Source organism: Emydura macquarii, unplaced genomic scaffold (assembly GCF_026122565.2).
Source record: "Emydura macquarii macquarii isolate MOO-44397 ecotype Brisbane River unplaced genomic scaffold, CSIRO-AGI_Emac_v2 contig_1644, whole genome shotgun sequence".
Taxonomy (NCBI): domain Eukaryota; kingdom Metazoa; phylum Chordata; order Testudines; family Chelidae; genus Emydura; species Emydura macquarii.
Window position 1 is genome coordinate 24,387,436 of NW_027131781.1, and position 23,440 is coordinate 24,410,875.

The 23,440-nt window shown below is 37.8% G+C and overlaps 1 protein-coding gene across 3 annotated transcripts in view; it reads left to right on the forward strand.

The window, feature by feature from the left end:
* RNF111 (ring finger protein 111) overlaps nucleotides 1-22,462 on the forward strand; it is a 72,710-nt gene extending 50,248 nt beyond the window's left edge. For 2 of the 3 annotated variants that reach the window (XM_067555954.1, XM_067555952.1), the window contains 6 exons: nucleotides 4,196-4,321; nucleotides 5,366-5,492; nucleotides 15,714-15,806; nucleotides 16,750-16,845; nucleotides 18,706-18,833; nucleotides 19,633-22,462. In XM_067555954.1, the coding sequence (XP_067412055.1) occupies nucleotides 4,196-4,321; nucleotides 5,366-5,492; nucleotides 15,714-15,806; nucleotides 16,750-16,845; nucleotides 18,706-18,833; nucleotides 19,633-19,750 (688 nt within the window). In that variant the 3' untranslated portion in view covers nucleotides 19,751-22,462. The remainder of the gene's footprint in view (nucleotides 1-4,195; nucleotides 4,322-5,365; nucleotides 5,493-15,713; nucleotides 15,807-16,749; nucleotides 16,846-18,705; nucleotides 18,834-19,632) is intronic. The other variant, XM_067555953.1, reaches the window with a different exon arrangement.
* The last annotated feature ends 978 nt before the right edge of the window (nucleotides 22,463-23,440 follow it).

Genomic DNA, 23,440 nt, shown 5'->3' on the forward strand with positions numbered 1-23,440 from the left:
CAATGCGAAAAGGAGAATTTGTGGCATAAATGAGCCGAGCAATCTTTTCATCTATGGTGTCTTGTTGCTATTTGCTGGTCCTTACTACAAACCTATCCATGGCGGTGGTTTTACTTGATGATTGAAATCTTTTGCTTGCTACTGGTACTTTGTTGTCTGAAATATGTTTAGTTGCAGCACTGCTGCTAAAAATACCAATGGATGACTCTGAAGTTGTTGCAGATAAACAGTCACAGTCAAAGTCTCTTAAGCTTAAGTGGAATCCTGAAACAAAATTCCAAAATGATTTTGAATAGTTGTTCTTCTCACTCTATTATTCAGCTGATCATTTACATTTTTTTCAGCAAGGATGCAGACCCGATTCCAAATTACCAAAAAAAAAAGAAAAAAAAAAAAAGCTAAGACTGACTGCACTTAGAGTGCACTTAATTTTGGAATAAGCCCCATAGAACTTACTGGCACTTCTGTTTTTTGAGAAAACAAGTATAGGATGGGGTTCCCTTGGGAAAGCTGAGTTATGTTGAAGTAAAATAGGGAATAGATTTATGCATCACCATTATGGTCTGTAGCCATGATGTTCCAAAATAAGGGGCATGTATTATGTAATATAAAATAAGAAAATGACACCCAGTGGCAACTGGCAACTCTAGATTTCTCTTACTGCAGCTTTCTGTGCTGTATACTTGGGTGATAGATTCTAAACCTAGTTAACTAATTAAACAAGCCATAAGGATTAGCTAAGCTAAACTTTTTTTTTCTAGCAACATCCAACATGGCAAACAGCTTGGGAATTTGCTTGTTAAATCACACTTATACTAAAAGGCATAGAGAGAGAATCTTGAAGAGTGATGCATGGCAAAGTGAATTATTTAAGTTACTAACCGGTTAATCCACATTGTTCTTCAGACATATCCACATTTTTATCCACATCATTTTCTCTCAATAAGCAGTTTTCATTATGATGTTTCATTCTTACAACTAGGTCCTGCATCTTCTTCTTGCATTGCTTACACTTGACATTTTCCTTTTTTACCCAGGGAAGGAATTTCTTCAAAATATTCCCAGATAGGATATCTCTTATGCCCAGAAGCCATGACCATTTTTCTGTGGCAAAAGTGTGGGGGAATATATGAAGCTGTATGTGTACTGAATAATGTCTTCCTTTTTTCTTTCCAGTCCACTCCACTGTTCCTTTCTACTCTGCCTCTGTCCTTTGTCTCTCTGTCTTTAAGACAGTGTCTTAACTAACTCCTCTGCATTGCTTGGCCCAGCTCCACCACCACATAAGCACAGACACAGGCTGGATAGGACTGTTGTTGTTCTGTCTTTGCACATATGACTTTAGTCGGCTGAGAAACAGAAACTGAAAGCACAGAACTTTCAAGAAGCAAAAGCTAGTAGTTAGGCTGGACAGACTATAGCCATTAATTAATTTTATGAGAATGTAAGTGTAGGTTTAGCATGTTTGTGATGAGATTTAATTGTAACTTATTTTTTAAACGAGAGAGAAATTTAGTATTTTTTTTTAAATCCAATTTAAATTAAAACTGATTTTTAAATTAAAAAAAAAAAAAAAAAATGTATCCACCCTGGTTCAACCAGTAATTAAAAAAATTATTTGGGGTTTTACATACCACAGAGACTGAAAGTCTGAGACCCCCACCTTCCCCCAAAAATTTCCACTTTGTCACCAATTTACAGAAAATTCAGTATTATAAAAAGTCCTGTACATACAGCAGATTAAACCCTTAGCACTAACCAATTGATCACCCAGCAACAAAATAAAAAAGTTAAACAACTTATGACAAATGTTATCACTTCTTGCGACAAGACGATTTACAGTAATTTCGTAGTTTCATCTTTTCATAGTTTAAGGCCAGAAGGGACTTTCAATTGTCTAGTTTGATCTGTATATCACAGGCCATTAAATTCTACTGATACCTCTATATTAAGGTGAAATAAACTAAAGCATTTCAGTCCTTAGGAGACTGAACTGTGTGACACAGGTAGAGAACAGGACAGACGAAGTTGCCACTAATACCTGTGGCCCTTGCAGTGGCAGGAAATTGATTAGTAGAGGGGTGCCCAGATGATCCCAGCTGTCAAGACAGGCCCTAAACCGTTATATGCATGCCAGTCTAACCTGTGGAGAAAATTCCTTCTCAACCCCAAATCTGGCGGTCAGTATGATCCTGAGCATGTGAACAAGACACACTGACAAGGCATCTAGAAGGAGGATTCTCTGCACCACCTCAGAGCACTGATCCACCCTGTCTAGTGTCCCGTCTCCAGCTGTGGTCAGTCTCTGATGATTCAGAGGAAGGCCAAAAAAAAAAAAAAAAAAAAAAAAAACCCTCCAAAACAAAACATCTAGAATATATCTGGCTGTGTGTATGTTGGAGGACAATAAATTCCTTCCTGACCCCTAGAGATGTTTGGATAAAGCCCTGATGCATGAGATCTTATTATATCATTGAGTTACATGGGTTATGAGTATTTCTGAAGTATTGCAGGCTACCCCATTCTCCCCATGGCGAAAGGGAAAGAGCATCAGGTCTCATAGATTCACAGATTCCAAGGCCAGAAGGGACCACCATGACCATCCAGTTTGGTCTCCCACACCTGCAGGGCCATAGAATTTCTCCCAGAAACTGGATTAAACAATATTTTTAAAAAAGATATCTAATCTTATTTTAAAATCTGAGTAATGGTTAGTCCACAGCCTCCCCTGATAAGATGTACCAATGTTTTATTATCCTCACAACTAGGAAACTACATCTTTAATTCAGAGTTGATATTTGCAACTAGGCAAATAGGTCAAACAATTTATACTCTAAAGTGTAATCTTGATAGACTTAAGTTACTTTAAAACCTCTCAAGATGAAACTTTTATTTAAACTATAAGATTTTCAACTTTATCTAATTTTATTTATCTGTATTCTCAAACACTGTTTCACTCACAAAGAGCACTTTTGACTACTACCATAAAGAGTCACTCTGGGAGTCATTATCAAGCTGTTAACTTATTTTTTTAAGGAGCCATTTCTCTGCCTATAGGTTCCTTTAGCAAGAACCAAAAAATTGTCGTAAAGTCTGGGTCACACTGATGTGACAAGGTTGAGAACAGAACTTTTAAGTTCAGTATTAGTTACTTATTTGGCTATTGACCAGGCAGTTTTCCTATGTCATTCTTCTATAGCAGCACAGAAAACTTTCGGTTCCTGCCAGAAGAAATTATAGATTGGTGGCGGCCTTCTTGGTAGAAATAACCTTTGCTAGAGTTTTATGCAGCAAAGCAGCTACCAGTAACGGCTAAGCCACCTGCAAAAAGCACCATCTGGCAAGAGAATACTAAAGTTGTTGTTTGGACCTGATGCCATCCACCCATTGTGTTGCTTTGGGAAAACACACGTTTCTAAACTGACAGAATAAAGTGAAGAGGAAACTTATACCTGCTACTCCCCCTACAGAGTTGTATACTAATCCAGGCTTCAAAGCTTTTAAAGTTTTAAAAATTTTCCATGACTCCTTTGGAAGCATCAGATGATGGATTACAACCAACTGTTCTGTAGAGTACATTATGCAAACATTTCAGATGCTCTTTGTTCACCTGTTGCATGGAGAAACTGTACTCCTATCAGGTGGACTAGTAGGAAATTAACTCAGTATCATCAACTAAGAGAAATTGCTGCCTTTTAATGTAGAAAACAGAAATAAATTGCTTCATTTGAACACCTAAATATCTTAATCTACCGGGAATTGCAGCAGTAAAAGATTAAGAATATGAATGACTTTTCAGCTGTGAAATGTCTCTGTATTTTGGCATATAATTATGAAACTGGATTTTAGATTGGCAAAAATGTTTAACGTAATGCTGAACATTTAGCTAATTTTCTCTAGTCATGTCTGTCAGACAAAGGTTGAATCCTTGTAGCTTGAAGGTTTTTTGCACTCTACCTCGGGCTGCCAACTACATGGTCCATTTCACATTTGGAAATGAATGACAGACAAGTTTTTAGTTTATATATAGATTTTAAATTAAAATTGTCTGTCTGAATTTCAAAATCAGGCTTAAAAGGATGAAGTAATTATTTTTGTTAACTTATTCTATCGAGATAATTGATTTAAGCTTTCATGTTCATCTTAACAAATATGCGACAAGTGAACTGGTGCTGTCTTGTATTCTAACTCCTAGACGTGCACATGAACGACCTCCTCCGCATCCTCACAGAATGCATCCCAACTATGGTCATGGGCACCATATTCATGTGCCTCAGACAATGTCCTCACATCCTCGACAAGCTCCAGAGAGATCAGCCTGGTCAGTACTCTTAATTACTTATTAGTGTCCAGTGACTTGGTAGGTGCCTGTTTATTGGTATTTGCCATCCGACCTTTCATCTTGAGAATACATTGATAATGCTGTTTGTGATTTAATTTAACAAAACGCCAAGTGCATGTGCAAGATAAAATGTGTTAAGATGGATATCTCTGTAAAGTGCCTTTTTTTTTTTTTTTTTTTTTTTCTGCTAGCCAATTTAAACACATTTCCAGTTTGCTTTTACAAATGCCAGCAAATACCTACCAGTTTTTTAAAAGTACTCATATAGCTGAACTGGTACCAGCAGTAACAAGAATTCAAAACTCTTATGTGCTGGCAAAAAGGAATTTATACAATAGAACGTTCTTTTGAGGTTAAAAGTGCAGACCTTTTTGAGCTATAAGTTAATTTACCTTTCCTCTTGTGTGTCTGAATTTTTATTTAAAAGACTTTTTGCATCTGATATGTACTAAAAAAGTAAACTTTAACTTCTGAGCATGATCTAGTCAGAAACTATTAACCCTGTAATTTTGTAATCAGTTTTTCTGTTGTGTTGCTACATGGATTTCCACTCCTAGGAGCCTCTGTCATTACAGTGCTGGAAAGTTCTGGAAATTCTAGAACTTTATTGCCATGATCTAAGATAATGGCTCACAGCCATTGGGCAACTTCCTGTAACCATAGTGAACTGAGAAGACTTCTTGTATGAAAACACATGATTCCAAATCAGTAATAGAGTAGTGCATAACACATGATTTCGAAGTTAAGTCTGTACAGGTATTTGTTAATTTTTATTTTGACTGGTTTTTTTTAAATTTAATTTTTAAACAAGTTGCTTAGTCACAAACACGTTATTTGAACCAGTGATGGGATTACAGAACTGATTTAATGGAAAATGCTTATTTACATGTAAAGTATTTTTTATTTAAAATTTCCTTTGTGCATGTGTTTAGAAGCCATGATATACATTTCCAAAGCAGTGGAGATATAGCTAGAGGGCAAAAAGTAACTAGACTAACATGTTAAATTTTGCTTATGTGACAGGGAACTGGGAATTGAAGCTGGAGTGGCTGCAGCTACATATCCGCCGGGCCCATTGCACCCTCATTTGGCACATTACCATGCACCTCCTCGACTTCATCATTTACAAATTGGTGCTCTTCCTTTAATGGTAAGGAGATAATTTGTGGAAACTCATATGGAAGTTAATAATTATCTGTGATTTCTTAAAGAATTTCACCTCTTTCGTGCAAGATTTGTTACATTTAAATTGGATATGTACAGAATATTTCAAATAAGTGTTCAACTGAACAAATGAAGAAAAATCTATCCCATTCGTACATGTGCTGATACTAGATGGGAAGCTAGTGCAGATTTGCATTAATTGAATAAAATGCATTTAGGACAGCAACATTTCTAACTTCAGCCTTGTAAATGGAAGACGTCTGAATGAAATTGTCTCTTGCATAAATAATGCATTGACCCTCTGCATCTGATTTTAAAAGTTCAGATCTTACTGTACCAGTGTTAGGGTGATTAACTTTCCAAGCGGTGTGTCAGAATTAGTATTGATGCTTATTTTATAGTTTACCTTACAGCACAGTAGGAGTTAAAACTTATAGATTTGGCTATATTTCAAAATAGTTCATTTGACACCCAAAGTTGTTTCTTACGAGAGGCATCATTAACATAGAGAGACAGTGCATGCTTTCTGTCGCATAAGAACAATGGCATGGGGAGGACAAAATATTTGGTGTTGGCGCTTAAATGTCCCTTGTTTTGCTAAATTAAAACAGCTGTTTACTTACTGACTTCATTTTTTTAATCATCTAAAAGTGGGAACCCTAGGCACCCTGGCTGTAAATCAAAAATAAAATCTAGGCAGTGAATAAAGAACCTGCAAACTTTTGGAATAATAGATCCCCCTCTTATAACTTGTTCTTACATTGCTTAAGCTTTGCTAGTTAACCAGCATAGTAAATTCCAGTACTTCAGTGACACATCAAGATTCCTATTGCATTGATGCACCATTAGCATACTTAGAAGTGAACCAGTTATTTGTTGGAATGTATAAAAGTAACTGATGGTTAGTTCTATCAGTGGTGCAACCTTATTTTTTGAGCAGTATGTATAATTCCATATTTTAATATGGTCAACAATGTACTGGTTACAGCACAGTCTATTCAAATATTTATATTTTTAATCTGTGTTGCATGGGCCATCTGTGCAACTCCTATTTCTTTGTCATATGATTTTAAATTAGATTAATGATCTTTAATAGAATAAAACAATTATATTTTCCTCATTTTATACCAGATCATAGGTAACAAACATGAATAACATCAGTTACTTTCAATGCATAGATTCCTGATGCATATGTATACTGCAATAGTCCAGTAAACTACACTGGTATCAAAAAGGAATAAGATTCAGGTTCCTTATACATCTTTGTTCCAGTTTATATCTACAAGACTAACAAATTGGTGTGGAGAAAAGTCTGGCAAACTTTGACTCTCATCCTAACCCTTAAGAATTCCAGAGAACCTCAGCTTTTCATCACATGCTGTACAGAATGTATAATTTTAACAAATTTTATAAACTTAGCAGTTAAAGGAAAAAGAGCCATGGGTTAATTACAGGAAAGTGTGTGGCTTCTTGGGATCTAATTCCAGTAGGATAGTTTATGAATTCTGGGGTTGGAGAGGTATTAGAGGTTAATTACTTGTATTTTGTGAGGGACCTAATGTGCCATACAAAGCGCTTTCAGCCTGCCTTAAAGTGCATACTTGTGTGCCAGTTTAAGCAGCTGTGCTCCTTCTGTCACCTTTTGGTGGTTCAGGGGGGTAAGTAGCACTGCTGTAAAAACATGGGGGCCTGAGGGTTTTGGGTCCTTTGAATCTTGCTGCAAGTAGGAGACGCTGGTTAAAGTTAACATCGTGGATTCTAAATCAGAAAGGTGTTGAAATGACCTGTGACAGATGAATGTTGAAGGGAGGCTAGAGCTCTGGTAGTGGGAATCATTCTTTGAATTCAGTTCATATAATGAAAATACAATGATACATGATATCGTTGACCATGAGTAGGAGGAAGAGGTGGTGGTGGTGGTGGTATTTTTGACACTATCTGCTCTAGCATGGATAATGTTGCTCAGATGGTATGTCCTAGATACCACTACCTCAGAGGGTAGTGTTGGATTACTGCTGTTCTGCCTTGTGGAGTGCTGCAAGTTTTATTTCTGGGACTCACTCCCCCACAAGTGGAGACAGAAGTGGAGTTTGATCTTCAGTGTTTGCTATGGGGTTCTGACCTTTTTCCTGAACAACCACTTTGGGAAAGGTTTGAGGCTTCATTGGTGAAACAACTGATTGACTTTCGAACTGTCATCATTTCACGCTTTGTTTTGTGCAAGCGTTTAAAGAACTTGACAAGCATATTTTAGAGATTTCAGTGAATAAATGCTATGGATGCAATATTATAAAAGCAATAAGGGATGGAAGATTGGGAAGGGCAAGCAAAAAATGCCAAAAATGAAGGGCACCTTGATCTCTTTATAACAATAGCAAGTCCTAGTTCAAGGCAATCTTGGAAAAATGGGAGTGAAGGAGGAGGGGGAAGAATGAGTGTAAAGGAAAACTAATATTTTTCTAGAGCAGCAAAATTCCAAAAGCAACTTGATGATTTCCATCAACAGTGACATTAAGTGCACATGGATAACTAAACTACATAAACAGAGAGCTAAATTGCAGTTTGAAAATTCTACTCCCACAGCTTGTCTCTGTCATCCTCTTTTCTTCATGCGACACGCTAGTCACTCCCATACCTGTACATTCCTGAGCCTGCTTTTATTTACATACTATAAATTATGTACTTTATTTTAGCAGGGCCACTGGAAGTTTTGAACAAAGCAGATTTTGATTCTGTATAAATAATTTGTGCTGTTTCCTGAGTGGTTTTATTTTAAAAATGAATTCCTAGTTAGCCCTTTCCAGTGCAAAAATTGCTTCTGTCCCCGCCCTACCACATATCATTGAGGTGAATGGGAAATTCAAAGCCAATCTGAACCATTTAAAATGTTTCTCTGCAGCCAATATGATTTTTCCCTGATCAGTCTGCAGTCGCCAACATAATCACTTAATGTTATGCTACATTAAGTGACAGCCTGTTCTATGTGTATAATAGAGCTGGTTGATTTTCACAGAAAGAGCTGCCTCAAAGTATATTTATATTTGGTCTTCCTTGAAGAATTGCTCGTACTGATCGTCACATGTGGTGTATAGGTATGCTCTACATAGAAAGCAGAAACTCTCTCGAAAAGCAGTCTTTTTGGGTCCACATGTATATTTGCTAGTGGATCTGAACATTCAGACTTGAGGATATATGTATTGTGGCCTTGACCCCATCCAGTTTCTGATAAGCTATTGTGATAAAGAATGTCAGAGTTCTTTAGCTGCAGTTCTTTTGCTTTGGTCCCTGTCCCACCACTGTCATTGAGGTGAATGGGAATTTCAAAGCCAATTTGAACAATTTAAAATGTTTCTCTGCAGCCAAAGAACATTTCTATATTTACATCGGGGATCTTTTTACCTGTTTTGTTTAGTGATGTTAACAGTTAAGGTGGGTAAGTTTCTTTTAGAAAAGACTGCCTTCAGTGGTACAACTCATTCAGAGTAGCACCTGCAGTCCTAGTTAGTTCCACACACTTCTACTGTTAAGCCCTGATGACATTGAAGCGTTCAGGATTCAAATAGTGTGACTCTTGGAAGACATCAGTCTCTGAACATCTTGGTCAAGTGCCTCTGAGTGGGACCTCCCCTCCCTCGCCCCCTGGGCCTGCTCGATTGTGTGGACTTATGTGCAAATCAAGGAAAGGCTGAGAACCAGTTGAAAGCTTTTCTTATGGAACTGGCCTTACATCTTCAGTGCTCATTTTCTCATGTCCTCAGTCCAAGCACCTGCTTGAAACAAACTCCATTTTGAAGTTCCTGAGGCAGAAATGCAGAGCACTTTGAGATTCCAGTATGGCTGAAGGGTAGCTTCAAAAGCCTCGAGTAATCTACACTACTCTCCAGATTAGAATAATAGGAGACACCAAGAATCCATCTGGTCAGTTACTGATCCAGAGAGGCACAGTGGTCATTTTAGTGACTACTGATCCTCAGTCTAGTAGCTCTTCTCCCCCTGCCAGCAACAAGCTGTGGGCAGATTCTGCTTTCTCCTGTGACACCTACATTTCCGATTCTTCCTCTTAGTGCAAGCTCCACTGAGATTCAACAATCTCTTGGGGTTCATCTGCTCGTAAAATCTGAGTCCTGAATCCAGGCGCTTCAGGGTTTGGACTCTGCACCATCTGGAATGATGATAAAGTGGCCCTTTCCAAGGTTCTTTCATCTATAAGACTTTGCACAGGCATGTCTCTCCTTTTAAGAGATGAGAGAATATATCTGCTGGTACTGGGGGAAGGTACTGTAGCTCTCAGGCTCAAGTTCTTGAACCACTGTCTTTCTAGGACCTCTTCAATTAATTGAGACAATGGCCAAAAAACTAGTCTTTGGAGTATTCCTCTGCTACCCAGTCTGCAGCTGGACAATGGCTTCATCTTCTAGGATGATGTAGCAGTGTTACTTTGGATAGATTGCCAGCTTCAGTGTTGACTCTGAGATTTGGTCCCAGAGTGATTGAACCACATGGTTCTCACTTTGAGAGGTGAAGGAGAAGACAGGCCTGTCACTTGAGGGCAGTGACTAAAATGGTGTGAGCCTGGAGGTGACAGATGGCCACAGACCCAGCAGATTTATTTGTTTAAAATCAAGCTGGTTGCTGAGGGCCATTCTTTAAGAACTGTCATACCACTGCTGCTCCCAGATTGATAGATCTCTCACTTTTTTTCAGACCCCTTTAAGCATTGCCTAAGGGATGCTTTCAAGGACAAAAGGGGATTAAAATGCAACTCACCATGTAACTGTGACAGGACTGAGATTTCCCTTCCAACTAGAATACAGGCACATTAGGTGTCTCCTTGGGTAGGGGTTTCACAGAGCACCGGGGGCCTACTTCAGGAAATTACAGGTAGGCAAGTAAATACTTTTGACCCTCATGGGCACCTGGTACTCTATGATCCATTACATCTGGGAACGAGGCAGCAGTGATCTCCACAAATGGAAGGGAAACTTAAAAAACAAGAAAGCTGAACCAAGAGGAAAAACAGCTTTTATTTGAGGTTTCGGGGTTTATTGTGTTTTTAATTCTTCCTTTCTCCCTCCCTTGCTCCCTTCACCATAAGAAGGGGTTTTAATGAAGGCAAATCAAGAGAGAGAGAATGCAGAATCTTGTCTAAGAGCTCCTTCAGATTAAAAATCTATTTTATAGTGATACAAAAAGAATGCACTGAAGTCCAGGTAGCAATATGGTGAAAGTGTCTGAATGAAGCACTGTGCTGTTCTCCCATCTAAAGATCACCTGCCTGATTGAGTGAGGCTTCACAGAAGGAGGGATCTTTTATGAAGAGCTGTAAGCCTGACAAATTCCTGATTGTGTCGATCTGGAAACAGTGGATAAGGATGCTCCGCACACTTCTTCTTTGGTCAGCTGTGTAATCCTAAATTTGATTTGCTTCAAGGAGCAGTTTTTTCATAAACCGAATTTGAATGTCCCAACCATATTTAAAGTGGGCAACTGATTGCCCTAGTTGTGCAAGGGTTTACAACACAAATACATCGGTTTAAGTGAAAACCATAATTTTGGGAGCAGAAAACTCTTATTGAAAGCCTGAGAATCATCTGAGCTGGGGGAAAACATGGGATTACAGCTAGATAAAACCCACTAAATTTACTAACTCTCCCGGCCAGTGTAATTGCTAACAGGAAAAACACTTGAACAGAAGGCATGGGGATCTCCTCCATATGTTCAAAATAAATATAAGAAGAGATTAACTGAAGCAACATTCTCTGTTTGTCTCCTGATGGTGTCTCTACAGGAGTGCCGTAGATAACAAAGGGCTAGATATAGACAGAATATATTACAAAGCTCCTAACACTCAGACTCAGATGTTCAGGAAGCGTGTCGCAGGGCTTCTTGGCTCTTTCCAGTGAGCCTGGAAATCCTTGAGCCACAGCTTGAACGGAGGTTTAGAGCTTCAATGCTGAAGTTAAAACTTCATCAAACCTGACTCACTTTCACAAGCAGTCTTGAGTTCAGTGAACTGGCATTTTCCAGTGAAACTATTTCATCAGGAAATTTCTGGTCAGCTCTGCTAACCACCTCAGTAATGATAGGAAACCCCCCAATTTACTGAGCTATCCTGCCTGACTTGGCTATGCCTTTGCTGCTACTGCTGCCCCCATCATCATATATATCTTCCTATCCTCTCCATGATCTCCTTTTGTTTATATAAATATATATATATATAAATAAAAGGAGCTCATGGAGAGGATAGGAAGAGCAGAGCTGGGTAAAAACACACAAGCTTAAAGCCCCTTACTTATGTAAAATGCTGTGAGATGTAAACCCTTGATGAAGTGGTTATACAGTTGTACAAGATGGGACACTCCCCTCCCTGAATGCTAACATATGGCAGAATCGTAGCCATTCAGATTGTCCATTGATGGTGAGGGGGTGAGCATATAGATACTCAGCAATGTCCCTTGGATGAAAGCTCTTGTTAGGTTCAGTGAAATGGTAGGCTAGGCTAGTCTGGCATACATAAAGGGGAACTGGAAGGATGAAAGCTTAATTGTCCCTCTTCTGCAGATTCCAGCTGTTCTGGTAGTCTTTTGGTACATGCAGGCAGTTGTGGTTAAAAAGCTAGGTGGAGTTACACTACATTGACTTAAGGGAAACCAGAGAGAAAATGGAAGGTCTCTTTGCACTGAAAGGCTAGCAGTTTGGGCTAGAAGAGCATTCTGTGCTGCATTCTGCAATAAAGGAAAAGCAGTGCTAAAATGGTGGACTGTACTAGCCCACACTAACACACTCACACTTGAGGGTGCCAGGGTAATAGAGGGCTAACCAGCACCAGCAGGCTGGTAGTGTGAGCCAAACTGTTCTGATGGCTCATTAAGCCTGTGGATTGTGTGATGGAAAACAGCAGAGGAGGCCTTGCTGCAAAAACCTGTATCTGAAGGAGCTGCAAGGAGAACAGAGTCACTGCACAGACCCCTCATATAACAGCAGCTGATAACACACAGGGGAACTGGGGTGGGTGGGTGGGTGGGTTGTTTTGTTTTTAAACTGGTTTCAGTTTCAAAGCCTGAAGGAGTCAGAGTTGCCCTCAGAGGGAAGCTGATTGACCTATCAAGGGGTCATGGGTTCAGGATACAGACCACAGTAAGAACTTGCTAAGGCCATTCCTGGAACAATTGGGCAGAAATCCTTGGTTACTCTGTTTGAAATTGGTGAAGCTTCCTGCCATGTGCCTTTTTCCTGCTCCTCTGATTTATCAGCCTCTTGGAGACTGTCCTGGACACCATGTTTCACTTCAGTCAAAACAGAACATTCAAGGATCTCTGGCTTACTGCTTCGAAAATGCCATCTCCTGCTGGTGAAGTCCCACCCGTGACAGCTTAAGGCTTGCCTCTCATGAAATTGTACAGTTGGGGAAGGGATGGAATGGAATGGAATATGCCCTTTTGAGCTTAACTGCATAGTTTGACTTCTATATTTGGGGGGGAGGATTGGGGACCAGTAATCCCCAGGGTGCATTTTTCCATTCCTCTCCCAACCTTGGCCCTTTAGCATAGCTTCAGGCCTACAGCCCCATCCACTTGCCATGCCTGACAGGGCCTGTGCAGGGAAAGCATATGGCCATGCTCAAGGACTGACGCTGGCAGGAGGCCAGTACTCATGGGGTGCATCTTTCCACTCCCCTTCTGAGCCTGGCCTTTCAGTGTTGCAGGTGCCACCTCTCCTCCCCAAAGGACAGTGCATCCCATTGACAACACCCCTAGATGTCCCCACCCCCAGTCTCTGCCTCTGTCTAACTGGGCCTGCTCTACTGTTTTCTCATCAAATACTGCTTTGCTGTAGACTCCTGTTTTCAATCTTGGGGCGGGGGACACCAAGGCAGAGGAAGAACGGGGGAAAAAAACGACAATGGAAAGAGCTCCTGCCTGGAAGATAGGAGGTTCCTCTAGGGCCCACCTCCCTCTTTCTTTTAGTGGAGGCAAGAGACTGAGGAGTTTGAGGGGCAATTGGTTCTTAGAACATGTCATGATACAGTGTCAGCAAGTGGAAGCTAGATAGGTTGTTGTTGTTGTTTAAAAAAAAAAAAAAAAAGCCTCAATACTTGTAAAATGAAGAGGAATAACCGAGTTGTAATGGATCAGATTACCAGTAACTGTTATCTTCCTAAATAATTGCCTGTAGACATCCCTCCCACTAAACTCCCCCAAAGTCATAGCCAAACTATTTATAATGTCATGTTCAGTCAGATGTGAGGGGAAATGTGTAAGTGGCTCCAATAGATGCTGCTTTTATTTTTTTAAGGGAGGGCAGGAGTGATCAGTTCTGCAGGTAGATGTATGCACATTGTACAAATGTAGCTTTATACTGGCAATCATACTGACTTACATTTACTGGTAAGTAACTTTTATAAAAAAATCAACATGAATGTTCCATAACGAGTTGGCTGTGTTCTTAGACTGATCCACTCTTGAGTCATGCTTCCTAGCCTTTTGAGTCATGTTGTCAGTAAAAATTGGGGATGGGGACATACGCTTGTTACTTTATATCAGTATTCATATACTTGCTAATCTGAGATTCCTGTTCAGTTACATACTTACAGAAGAATCTTCTCCTGTACTATGCTCCCTTGGAAGCCTGGCAAGTGGACTCCTGTCAGTTTATCTTCACTGCTTGTAGTAAATAATTTAATACACGGCGTGTGTGTGTCTGTTTTGCATTGGCAACAGCTCCTATCTCATTATTAGATAGCACACTAAAATATTTGAACAACAAAAAATATATTCAGTGAATTGGCCCAGAAAAAATCATTGCTGCTACTAAAGCTTTTAAAGTTGTTATTGGTTAAACTAAAGTAATATTAAAGTATTGGAAGTATATTGGCAGTCCTATCCAGAAAAGCTTTTCTTTATGAAGTCCATACAACAAAATATTTTTGAATCATTGTGGATAGAAAGACAGTTTACTGATTTGTCTTGGCATATTGTCCATACCAAAACTATCTTAAAGGTGAAGTTAATTAGTTCCACTTAATCACATTACATATTTTATAAGTTTGAACAGGAAAGATTGAATGAAATCTTCATTAAACCTGTAAATATATGCTCGAATGTACTTCTCTCTAATAAAAAAACCAAAACAAAACTGGGACATGGAAGTATTCAGCACAAAATGAAAGTTTTTAAATTCTCCAAGATATCTTGCATTTCTGATTTGCTGATGACATCTCGGTGTATTATTCCGAGCCATTACTTACAATAGTCAGGAAGGTGCTAGCTGACTGTTGGAAATATTGCTTCTCCTCCATAGTTAAATCTAATTTCAGTGCACACTGTTTCTCAAGGTTGACATTGCACATTTTGGGGCTTGACTAAGTTTTCATTTTAAATTGGCTGCTCACTTTTAAAGTAATATTTTTTTACCCTCTTAACAGTATGCCATGACAAGAACGGTTCTTATAAAACTATTAAGGATGTGTTTTCAAAATAAGATAAGGACTATTATTCATACATAGAATAGTAATCCATCTCTAAGGAGACTAATTGGGATTGGCCCCACAGTATTCTAGCCACTGTATAAATATTAAAATAATCCCTGCTCCAAGGATCTCAGTTTAGGTTATTAGGTTTGCATTTTAAATGTTTACCGAAACTTGGGTGTTCTCTCTTAGATTTGCCTTTGTAAACATTAAGCGTGCAAAAATGTATGAGGTTGCTTGGGTAAGATAAGAATATTGATCATTGTTATAGAGTGAGTGTTTATATTGATTTTTATGTAATAGCAAAAGTTTAATGTTTGAGAATCTACCGCAGGTTTGATAGTGATTTCATACATCAGCTTGAGGTGTTGAGTTTACCAAGATCTGCCAGTATTTATGGAGTGTCTATACAGTTCAGGTTGAGATTGTGAGAGAATTAGCAAGTTTTAAAATTTTCAATACATTATGCAGAAGGTAGAGGGAATTATAATTGAAGAGCATCTCATCTCCCATAAGGGTTCTTTCTTCTGGTTCTATTAGAGAGCATTATAACAAGGAAGCTCAGTGTGGTGTTGCAGTACTTATTAGTTGGAATTGTATATGCTAGTTCAAGTTGAGCAGTATATATGAGACTGAGTGACTTCAATAAAAGCAAAAGGATCTTATATTTTGCAACATGAACAGTAAAATACTGAAACTGTTCTGAATAGGTTTAACTTACGTCTGCTATTTGAATAGGTTCCAGACATGGCGGGCTACCCTCACATCCGTTACATTTCATCGGGATTGGATGGAACATCATTCAGAGGCCCTTTCAGGGGCAATTTTGAGGTTTGTAATAGAATAAATAGATATATGCGAAAATGTGTTGAGGGAACGAGGGGAGGGTGCAATGCAGGATTAGCCCCACATATGGATGTAAAAGAAAGAAATGCATAGAAAATGCCCTTAATTTTTAGAATGATTTTTGGCTGTTATCACAGACTAGGAGCAGAATAGATACTAAAAGTGAGTGAATGGTATCTGAAAAAAGTTAGTCAATAAAAGGTGCCTTTTCCTAGACAAGGTAGCATTAGGTGGCTATTAACTGACACTACATCTAGCTCTTACAATAAATAGGACATCATACTTTCCAAGACAGTGGTGAAAGGTACTGGTGCCTCTAAACAACTGTAGAGATCCACCTGATGAGTGAAACTTGGCAACTTTGGTGCTGTCCTCAGTTTATCATGTAATACAGGAATTGAAGCTATAAATATGGTATCAGATGCAGAGAGTTAATGAACTAGTCCACTGAAAAAAAACCTTCAGTGAGAGCTCATGGTTTTAATAAACTTGTATTGCTGGAGAATAAGAAACTATATATCCATCGTAAGCTGTCTTTTCTCTTTCTCTTAATGACTGTTAGAAAGCAAATATATTTGAATACCATTTTAATAACATTTTCCTCACAAGACACACAAGTATTTATGAACATACTAATCAGTCATTTCTAGATTATAAAAACAGTTGCCAGCTTTTAGGATAAAACAATATTTTTCTCTCTCTTAAAACATCAAAAAGTTCTGTGTATCTTTTTTCCAGAAAGCCCCAACTTTTCCTTTACATGGTAGATTTAATTGTAATCCTGCCACTCTTGGGTAAATTGTCTGAGAGTCAATAAGTGGGAGAACCAATGGTGTTGTTTTGTATATCATTCTGTGGATAGAATAAAACTAATTATTTAGCTACTTGGTATGTCATTGTTCTTATCTTGGTTGTCTCTTGACTTCAGGAGTTGATTCACTTGGAAGAGCGATTAGGCAATGTTAATCGTGGAGCCTCCCAGGGAACTATTGAAAGGTGCACGTATCCACACAAATACAAAAAGGTGAGGATTTCTCTACATTTGTATATTTTCTTTTGCAGGTATACTAAATATTACCACGTGCAGCTATTCAATTAATTTCCAAAGGCACTTGTTTTCTATATACTCCTAATCTAAAGGTTTGTAAGCAAAATTATCTCAAAGTTGCTGCTCTTTTGAGAATGACAGCTAGATTTTTCTCCATCCAAGTTTTTGGTTAACAGCTGAATGAGGAGCAAGTACAATTTAATAGCCTAACCCTTTTCATTCTTGTTTTAAGATTAATTCCAAATTCCGCTGAATACCAAAAAATCTAAAGATATAGGTGGAACTTAATGTTTTTTAAGAAAAAATGTTAGTACCCATTAATGAAAAGTCAACTCATAAACAATTTTCGCTCATAGGTATGGACATACCATTTGTTTGCATTTAGAGCAAGGAAAGAATATTTAAAATTTGAGATTAATAAACAGTGCTCTGCTTTTTTACATGGAACACTGTAACACAAGTGTCAAGGGGAAAAAAGCCCATGCCTTTAGAGTATGCCTTTTAGTCCAGTTACAGCCCTTGACTTATATGAGCTAAAATTCTGAAGGGAAACTAGATGTCTAGAGTTTGAATTTGACTACAAACACAACTTCCAGCATTCTATGGAGATCACTCAGTCCTATGTGATATTAAACCTGAAGAATTCAGCAGGAGCCCAAGAACTATGCAGCACTGCTCTCCTTCCCAGGTCTCACCTCCCTCTGTCTCCTGTCCAGTTCCATCAGTATAGCATTCCTTTTACTTTTATCCTCAATTAACTTTAGTCTGCCTCTAAATTTTAGTGTACTGCAGAGTTCTGTACCGACAAAGTAACTTAGTTGTAGCAGGGAAAAGCTGAAGACTTAAGCAGCTGGGTAGGGGATGTTTTGGACTTTTTGCATCCAGGAAGGTGTTTGAGACTAAAGGGGACAGGTAGGTCTGAGTTTTGGTATTCAGAAGTCAGTTGAGAACTTTTGATAGTATAAAGGGAATGCATCTTCTCTTTAATATCTCTTCTTGAGCAAAGAGAGAGAGGTGACAGTTTGAGTTCCCATCCCACTGACTCTTGATAGCATCTAACCGCCACACAACTCTATCTCAGAGTATCTATCAATACCTCCAATAGTGGGTAACCACAACTTGATGGCATTGCTGAAATGATCAGCAATGAAATGGTTAATGCTGACATTTTAAATTGCCATTAGACTTCAGTGTTCACATTGTGGAGAATAATAGATGTATTTCATCTTAAGAGTTGTAACAAGATGTTTACAGACTTGGGCAGACATCTTCGCTTCCATTACTCTGTTCATATTCTGCTGAAGGCTTCCATAATCCTAAGGATTAGACTTTCATTTAAAATGAGAACTTTGATTCTGGAGCAGTTATGTGGCAACTTAAAAAGAATCTACAATTATGAGGCAATTTAGGCCATTGGATACTGTTATATATACAAGATCCTCTCAATCTGGATGGTGGTGTTTATTTTGATAGGTAAAGGTTTAAGGTACCAGATATTAGTATCTGAGTATAATTCAACAATGAGTATGAGTTTTGCTTGAAATGTTTATTCATGCATGAGCTGAAAATATTCACATGCTTAGAGACACACACAAAATCTTAACTTCACAGTCCAAGTATCTTTTAAACTAATATTTAGGCTTTATTAACTCTTTATTCTCGTTTCTATACTCATTTTTATCCATTTGATATCTAACAGAAGCAAGCAAGTTGAAGGTTTACTTTTTAAAATGTCAAGTGTAATTTGTCTCAGATGTTTTCCTATAAATGAAATATTGAATATGCATGTAAACAGATTTTACTCAGTTTGTCAATAATGTCATCTCTACTAATAAGGTAACAACTGATTGGTTCTCACAGAGGAAACTGCACTGCAAACAAGATGGGGAGGAAGGAACAGAGGAAGACACAGAGGAAAAGTGTACTATCTGTTTGTCTATATTAGAGGAAGGTGAAGATGTCAGGTAAATGCTACTAGTACCTAATAATAAAACTTTAGTGCCAGAACACCTTTGGAGATAGTGCCCAGAAAACAAAACATTTACTTCTAAATTTTGCAGTGTAAAAGCACTCACTTGCTATATTTACAAATATAATTAATCAAAGGAAATCTCTTACTCTGTTATCCTCAATTTCTACACAGACTTGTTACACAAATAATAAATTCTCATAGTATGAAAAGATTTTAGGGGCCGTTGGCACATCAGATCCTATATCCTCCCACTGAACCCACAGAACTGGCTGTTGTTGGAGAAAGGTGAAAGTCCTCTTAATGCACTGAGCTGACTATCCAGTACTGTACAGTTGGTGGGGATGCAAATGGCAGGTCCTTTAATGATCTCAATTGTCATTCAAGCTCGTGTCTTGAGCCAAGACTGATACACTAATAAAAAGTAAAATTAATTGCAGATGCTATTAGTTTCCTTTTAAAAAGTCTTATTATGCTCTTTGCCTCACTATCTTGGGCAATGGATTCCACAGGTTAATTCTACACAGCCCAATTCTTCTTTGCTGGTGCACGTCTGGAGTAACGCTACTGAAGTTACAGCAGATTTACATTGTTGTAGGAGAGCACAATCTGTTTCATAATAATAATAATATCCTATCTTTTTTCATCTTGATAGTTGATTTAATGAGGTATAGCCCTTTGTTCTTTTATTTTGGTTGGTGCCAATTTTAATATAGTTAGTGAGCTTTCGGCAGCAAGAAAGACTAATAATTTTTTATAGTATTTACAGTATTAACTTTCTTTTCTGGTAACAGGCGCCTTCCATGTATGCACCTTTTCCACCAAGTGTGTGTAGATCAGTGGTTGATTACTAACAAGAAGTGCCCCATTTGCAGAGTGGACATTGAAGCTCAACTGCCAAGTGAAAGTTGACACCATTTTCCAGAACTTTTGTCCTCCTTTTCTCTCCCTTTCATCTTTCCTGGTACTGCAGTCTACCAAAGATGGCATGACTTACCTGCGCAGATTTGGAAGCATCGATCCTAGAGTGCTGTCTCTGCTATATGGTACAACTAATGCTAGACCTACAGTTTATGTAGACAGTTGAGTTTCAGTGTATTTATAAAGCTTTTTTAGGTTTTACATTTTTTCTTTTAATTCATCTTACTGTATTTTGCATGGTTCCTTGTATTGCATTTGTTTGCACATATTATGGGCTTTGTGACCCCAAACTTGCAGGCAAGATTAGCTGCTTTAGTAAGTAGAATTGTGTGTGGTTCCCCTCCCTCCCAAATATAGTATCAAGCTTTGAGAATATGATTTCACTCATTACTAACCTTGGATTTCTTAATTTAATCAATCATGTATTTTAGTTTAATGTATAAAGATCACCTAGAAAAGGATAATATTGTATATTAAGACATTCCTTAATTAGGAAAAAATGGCTGCTGTATATTTACAATATCAGTTCTGAGTCAAATACCATCCTTAATCCTGGGAACAGAATACAAACTATATTCAGTCTGACTGATACAGCTGGTATTACTTATCACCAGAATTTTGTCTGATCAAATTTTTGTTTTTAAACTTTCAGCACAATAAGGATATATTTGAATGTCAATATTAAACATTTAGACTGCTGTTCAGATTGTATTTATCGTTTTCTAACATCTGGAAATTTGAATCCCTAATTAAATATTTCTTGCTGTGAAACAGCTCTAATGAACACTAAATACTGATTTTGATTAGCTGGATTATAGATACTTGCAGACTGAATTCATTTTTAGGGAAACAAAAGAAATATGTAGAATTTTGTTCAGTCTTCTGCTAAATACTTCAGATTATCTGCGCATGTTGGTTTTGTAAAACCATTTCAATGAGGACCTAAAATTGCAGTTCTTATGGCAGGTATCCATACATTCATAGAACTTTTAAAGATCCCAGATTTCTCATGGGATTTTCATTAGTTTTAAAGTTAACAAAGTCAGCTAAATCCATCTGTCACTGGTTTCATTTGTCATTAGTAACTTGAAAATCTGTAAATCTCTGTAGAAACTGACACAAATTATATGATTACCTTGTTTTGCTTTGATCATAGATTCCCTCTTTATAAATTACCAACAGTCCATCACTGATTGAAAATATTTTCTATAGTTAATATTTGCTGAATAATATAGTATATAGAATTAAATTAATGTACTAACATTTCTCCTTTGGAGGAAGTTTTAATCCACTTCAGGACAAGTTCCTTATCAAAATACTTTGAGACACAGTATAGTATAGTTTATTCAAATGTGCTCAAGAGGCTCAAGAACATCAAGACAGCTTTACTATCACAACCTGGAAGAGATGTTCCTGTGGGATCATATATGAACATGTCAATAAGCTTGCATAAAGCCAGCTGCTTTGTAAGTGGATTGAATAATAATACCTTCAGTTTCCCTTGTCTTTCATAATCAGTTAAGTGTAAAGCAGTTTACAATAAAACACATCAGAATGTTTTGTTTACACTCAGCAAATTGTGATCCATTTATAAATGTGACCTTCTCTAATTTGATGCCTGTTTGTCTGGTTAAAAGCAGCCTCCCTTTTTTTAATCCTTTCATGTCAGGAGTAGCATTTTCCAGTGCAATGTCCATTGCTGGCAATAGACTTAACACCTCTGGCACATTAAGCAGGTAGAAGTTTTGTCCTAACACTTGTGATGAATGGACATTTTAAAGCTTACTTGCATTATTAAAAGTAAACTTAATTTGATGACTTAAACCACTTTTGTTTGATTTGGGGTGGGGGAGAGTGGGAGAAAGGTAATGTGTGATTTGGGTGCTCCAAATTGTCATGATTTTAAACTGGAGCTTTTTAAGAGTATGTGACTATAGCGATTTGTGGTTGGATATGAAATTGAAGCTGTAGTGGATAAAATTAACTGGAAAGACCAACCAGAAACCCGTTTTCCACTCTTCATTGTGTATGAACAAAAATGAGGGGAGGTAGCTCTTTCCGGGAGGTGTACCCTAACTGATGCTTGAAGGTGGGAGGACACTCGCTTTTAAAGTTACATCGAAGATACTTAGAGACATGGAAATAATTGGAGACCCATGGTGCACAATGAGTTCACTTTGGCATACCTTAGGGGGACAAAGAAGCACAGACTTTAAAAAAAAAAAAAAACACACACCAGATTCGGGTGTCTGGTACTAGAGGTATTTTAGTGGCCCATGAGTTGACCTATTTTATAACTGCTACTGATATTGTCTTGCTTTTAAATGTATACATAACATATTGTAAAGTGACATTTAACAGTTATGTGCCAGGAATCTCAGTTCCTGCTATGTGCTAATGCAGGGGCTAATAACGCTGCAGCCTACTCCTATTCCAGAAAGTTGTGACCTGCTATAATTTAGGGAAAGAAAAATGAATGGGTTTTTGAAAATTTCCACCACTTACTGTGCTTTACTTGCTTAGATGCATTGCCTTAAGTTTTCTGCAGCATCTTTGACTTTCAAGATGAGTCTCAACAGTATGCATCAAATTACTTTTCATATAAAATTCCATTGTCAAAACAAATCCTTTTGTATGCAATAAATAAAATGTTAGATGATATAATTTGAAGTCTGTTTTTTCATTAAAGTTTTTTCCCCTTTTGCCTCCTAGTTTATAAACTCTTCATTTGAACAATTATTCCTTGGCATAAGCTGTTTATTTGCATCCTAACAATGGTTGTGATATTCCCATAGAGACATCCCAGTGTGAAAGGATTAGTTTTACAAAGAACCAGCTATGTACAAAATTCAATATCAATTAAAACAGTGGATTGTTTGAAATGCTATATCCATAGCATTCTTCATTTTCTCTACAAATAAAAGAATTAATGTAAATTACTACTAGAATAGTTTACTTGTGTACATAAGATAACACTTGGATATCCTTTGCACTCAAATATAATGTAAAGCCAGTTGCTAAAGAACATAAATTAATACTTAATTGCAGGGGATTAAAATGTTCTCCCATGACTAAACCACACAAAGGGTCTAGATGAGACTATGATATGGAACTTGAAGGGGAGGGAGAAGGAAATTCTCAAACACCTTTGTTGATTGTTCTACAACACAAATGTGAGTGAACTGAGAACTAGCTTCTGAAGCAGGAATATGCATGCTTCATGCTGATGAAAACTGAAGAACTATCAAAACTATGAAATAGTCAAAAGCAGGCATGATGGTACCATGTATTGGTTGCTTACCTTTGACATTTTACTTTGGCTTCCATTATTGCATTGAGGTACCTTGGGCCTTTATCCTCAAGTCAGCAAAATTTTAAAATCTTACAATGCATTTGTGCTGTCATCAGTGAATTTGGGAAAACCTTCAGTATATGAACTTCCTTTCTCACCATTTTTAAATGGTTTTTTACTTCCACACAGACATGTCCAGCCTTGTTCCCTGCACAATAATGCATATACTATAAACAAAGGCTTGCTGAGGAACTCCATAGTGATGAAGGTGGTAAATCCTTATTTGGAGCAGCCTCAAGGGTGGACCTCCCATTATACCACTATCCTAGTCTGACAGGGACTGACTATACAGCATAATCAAAAAACTAAAACATTTACACTGTCGAAAC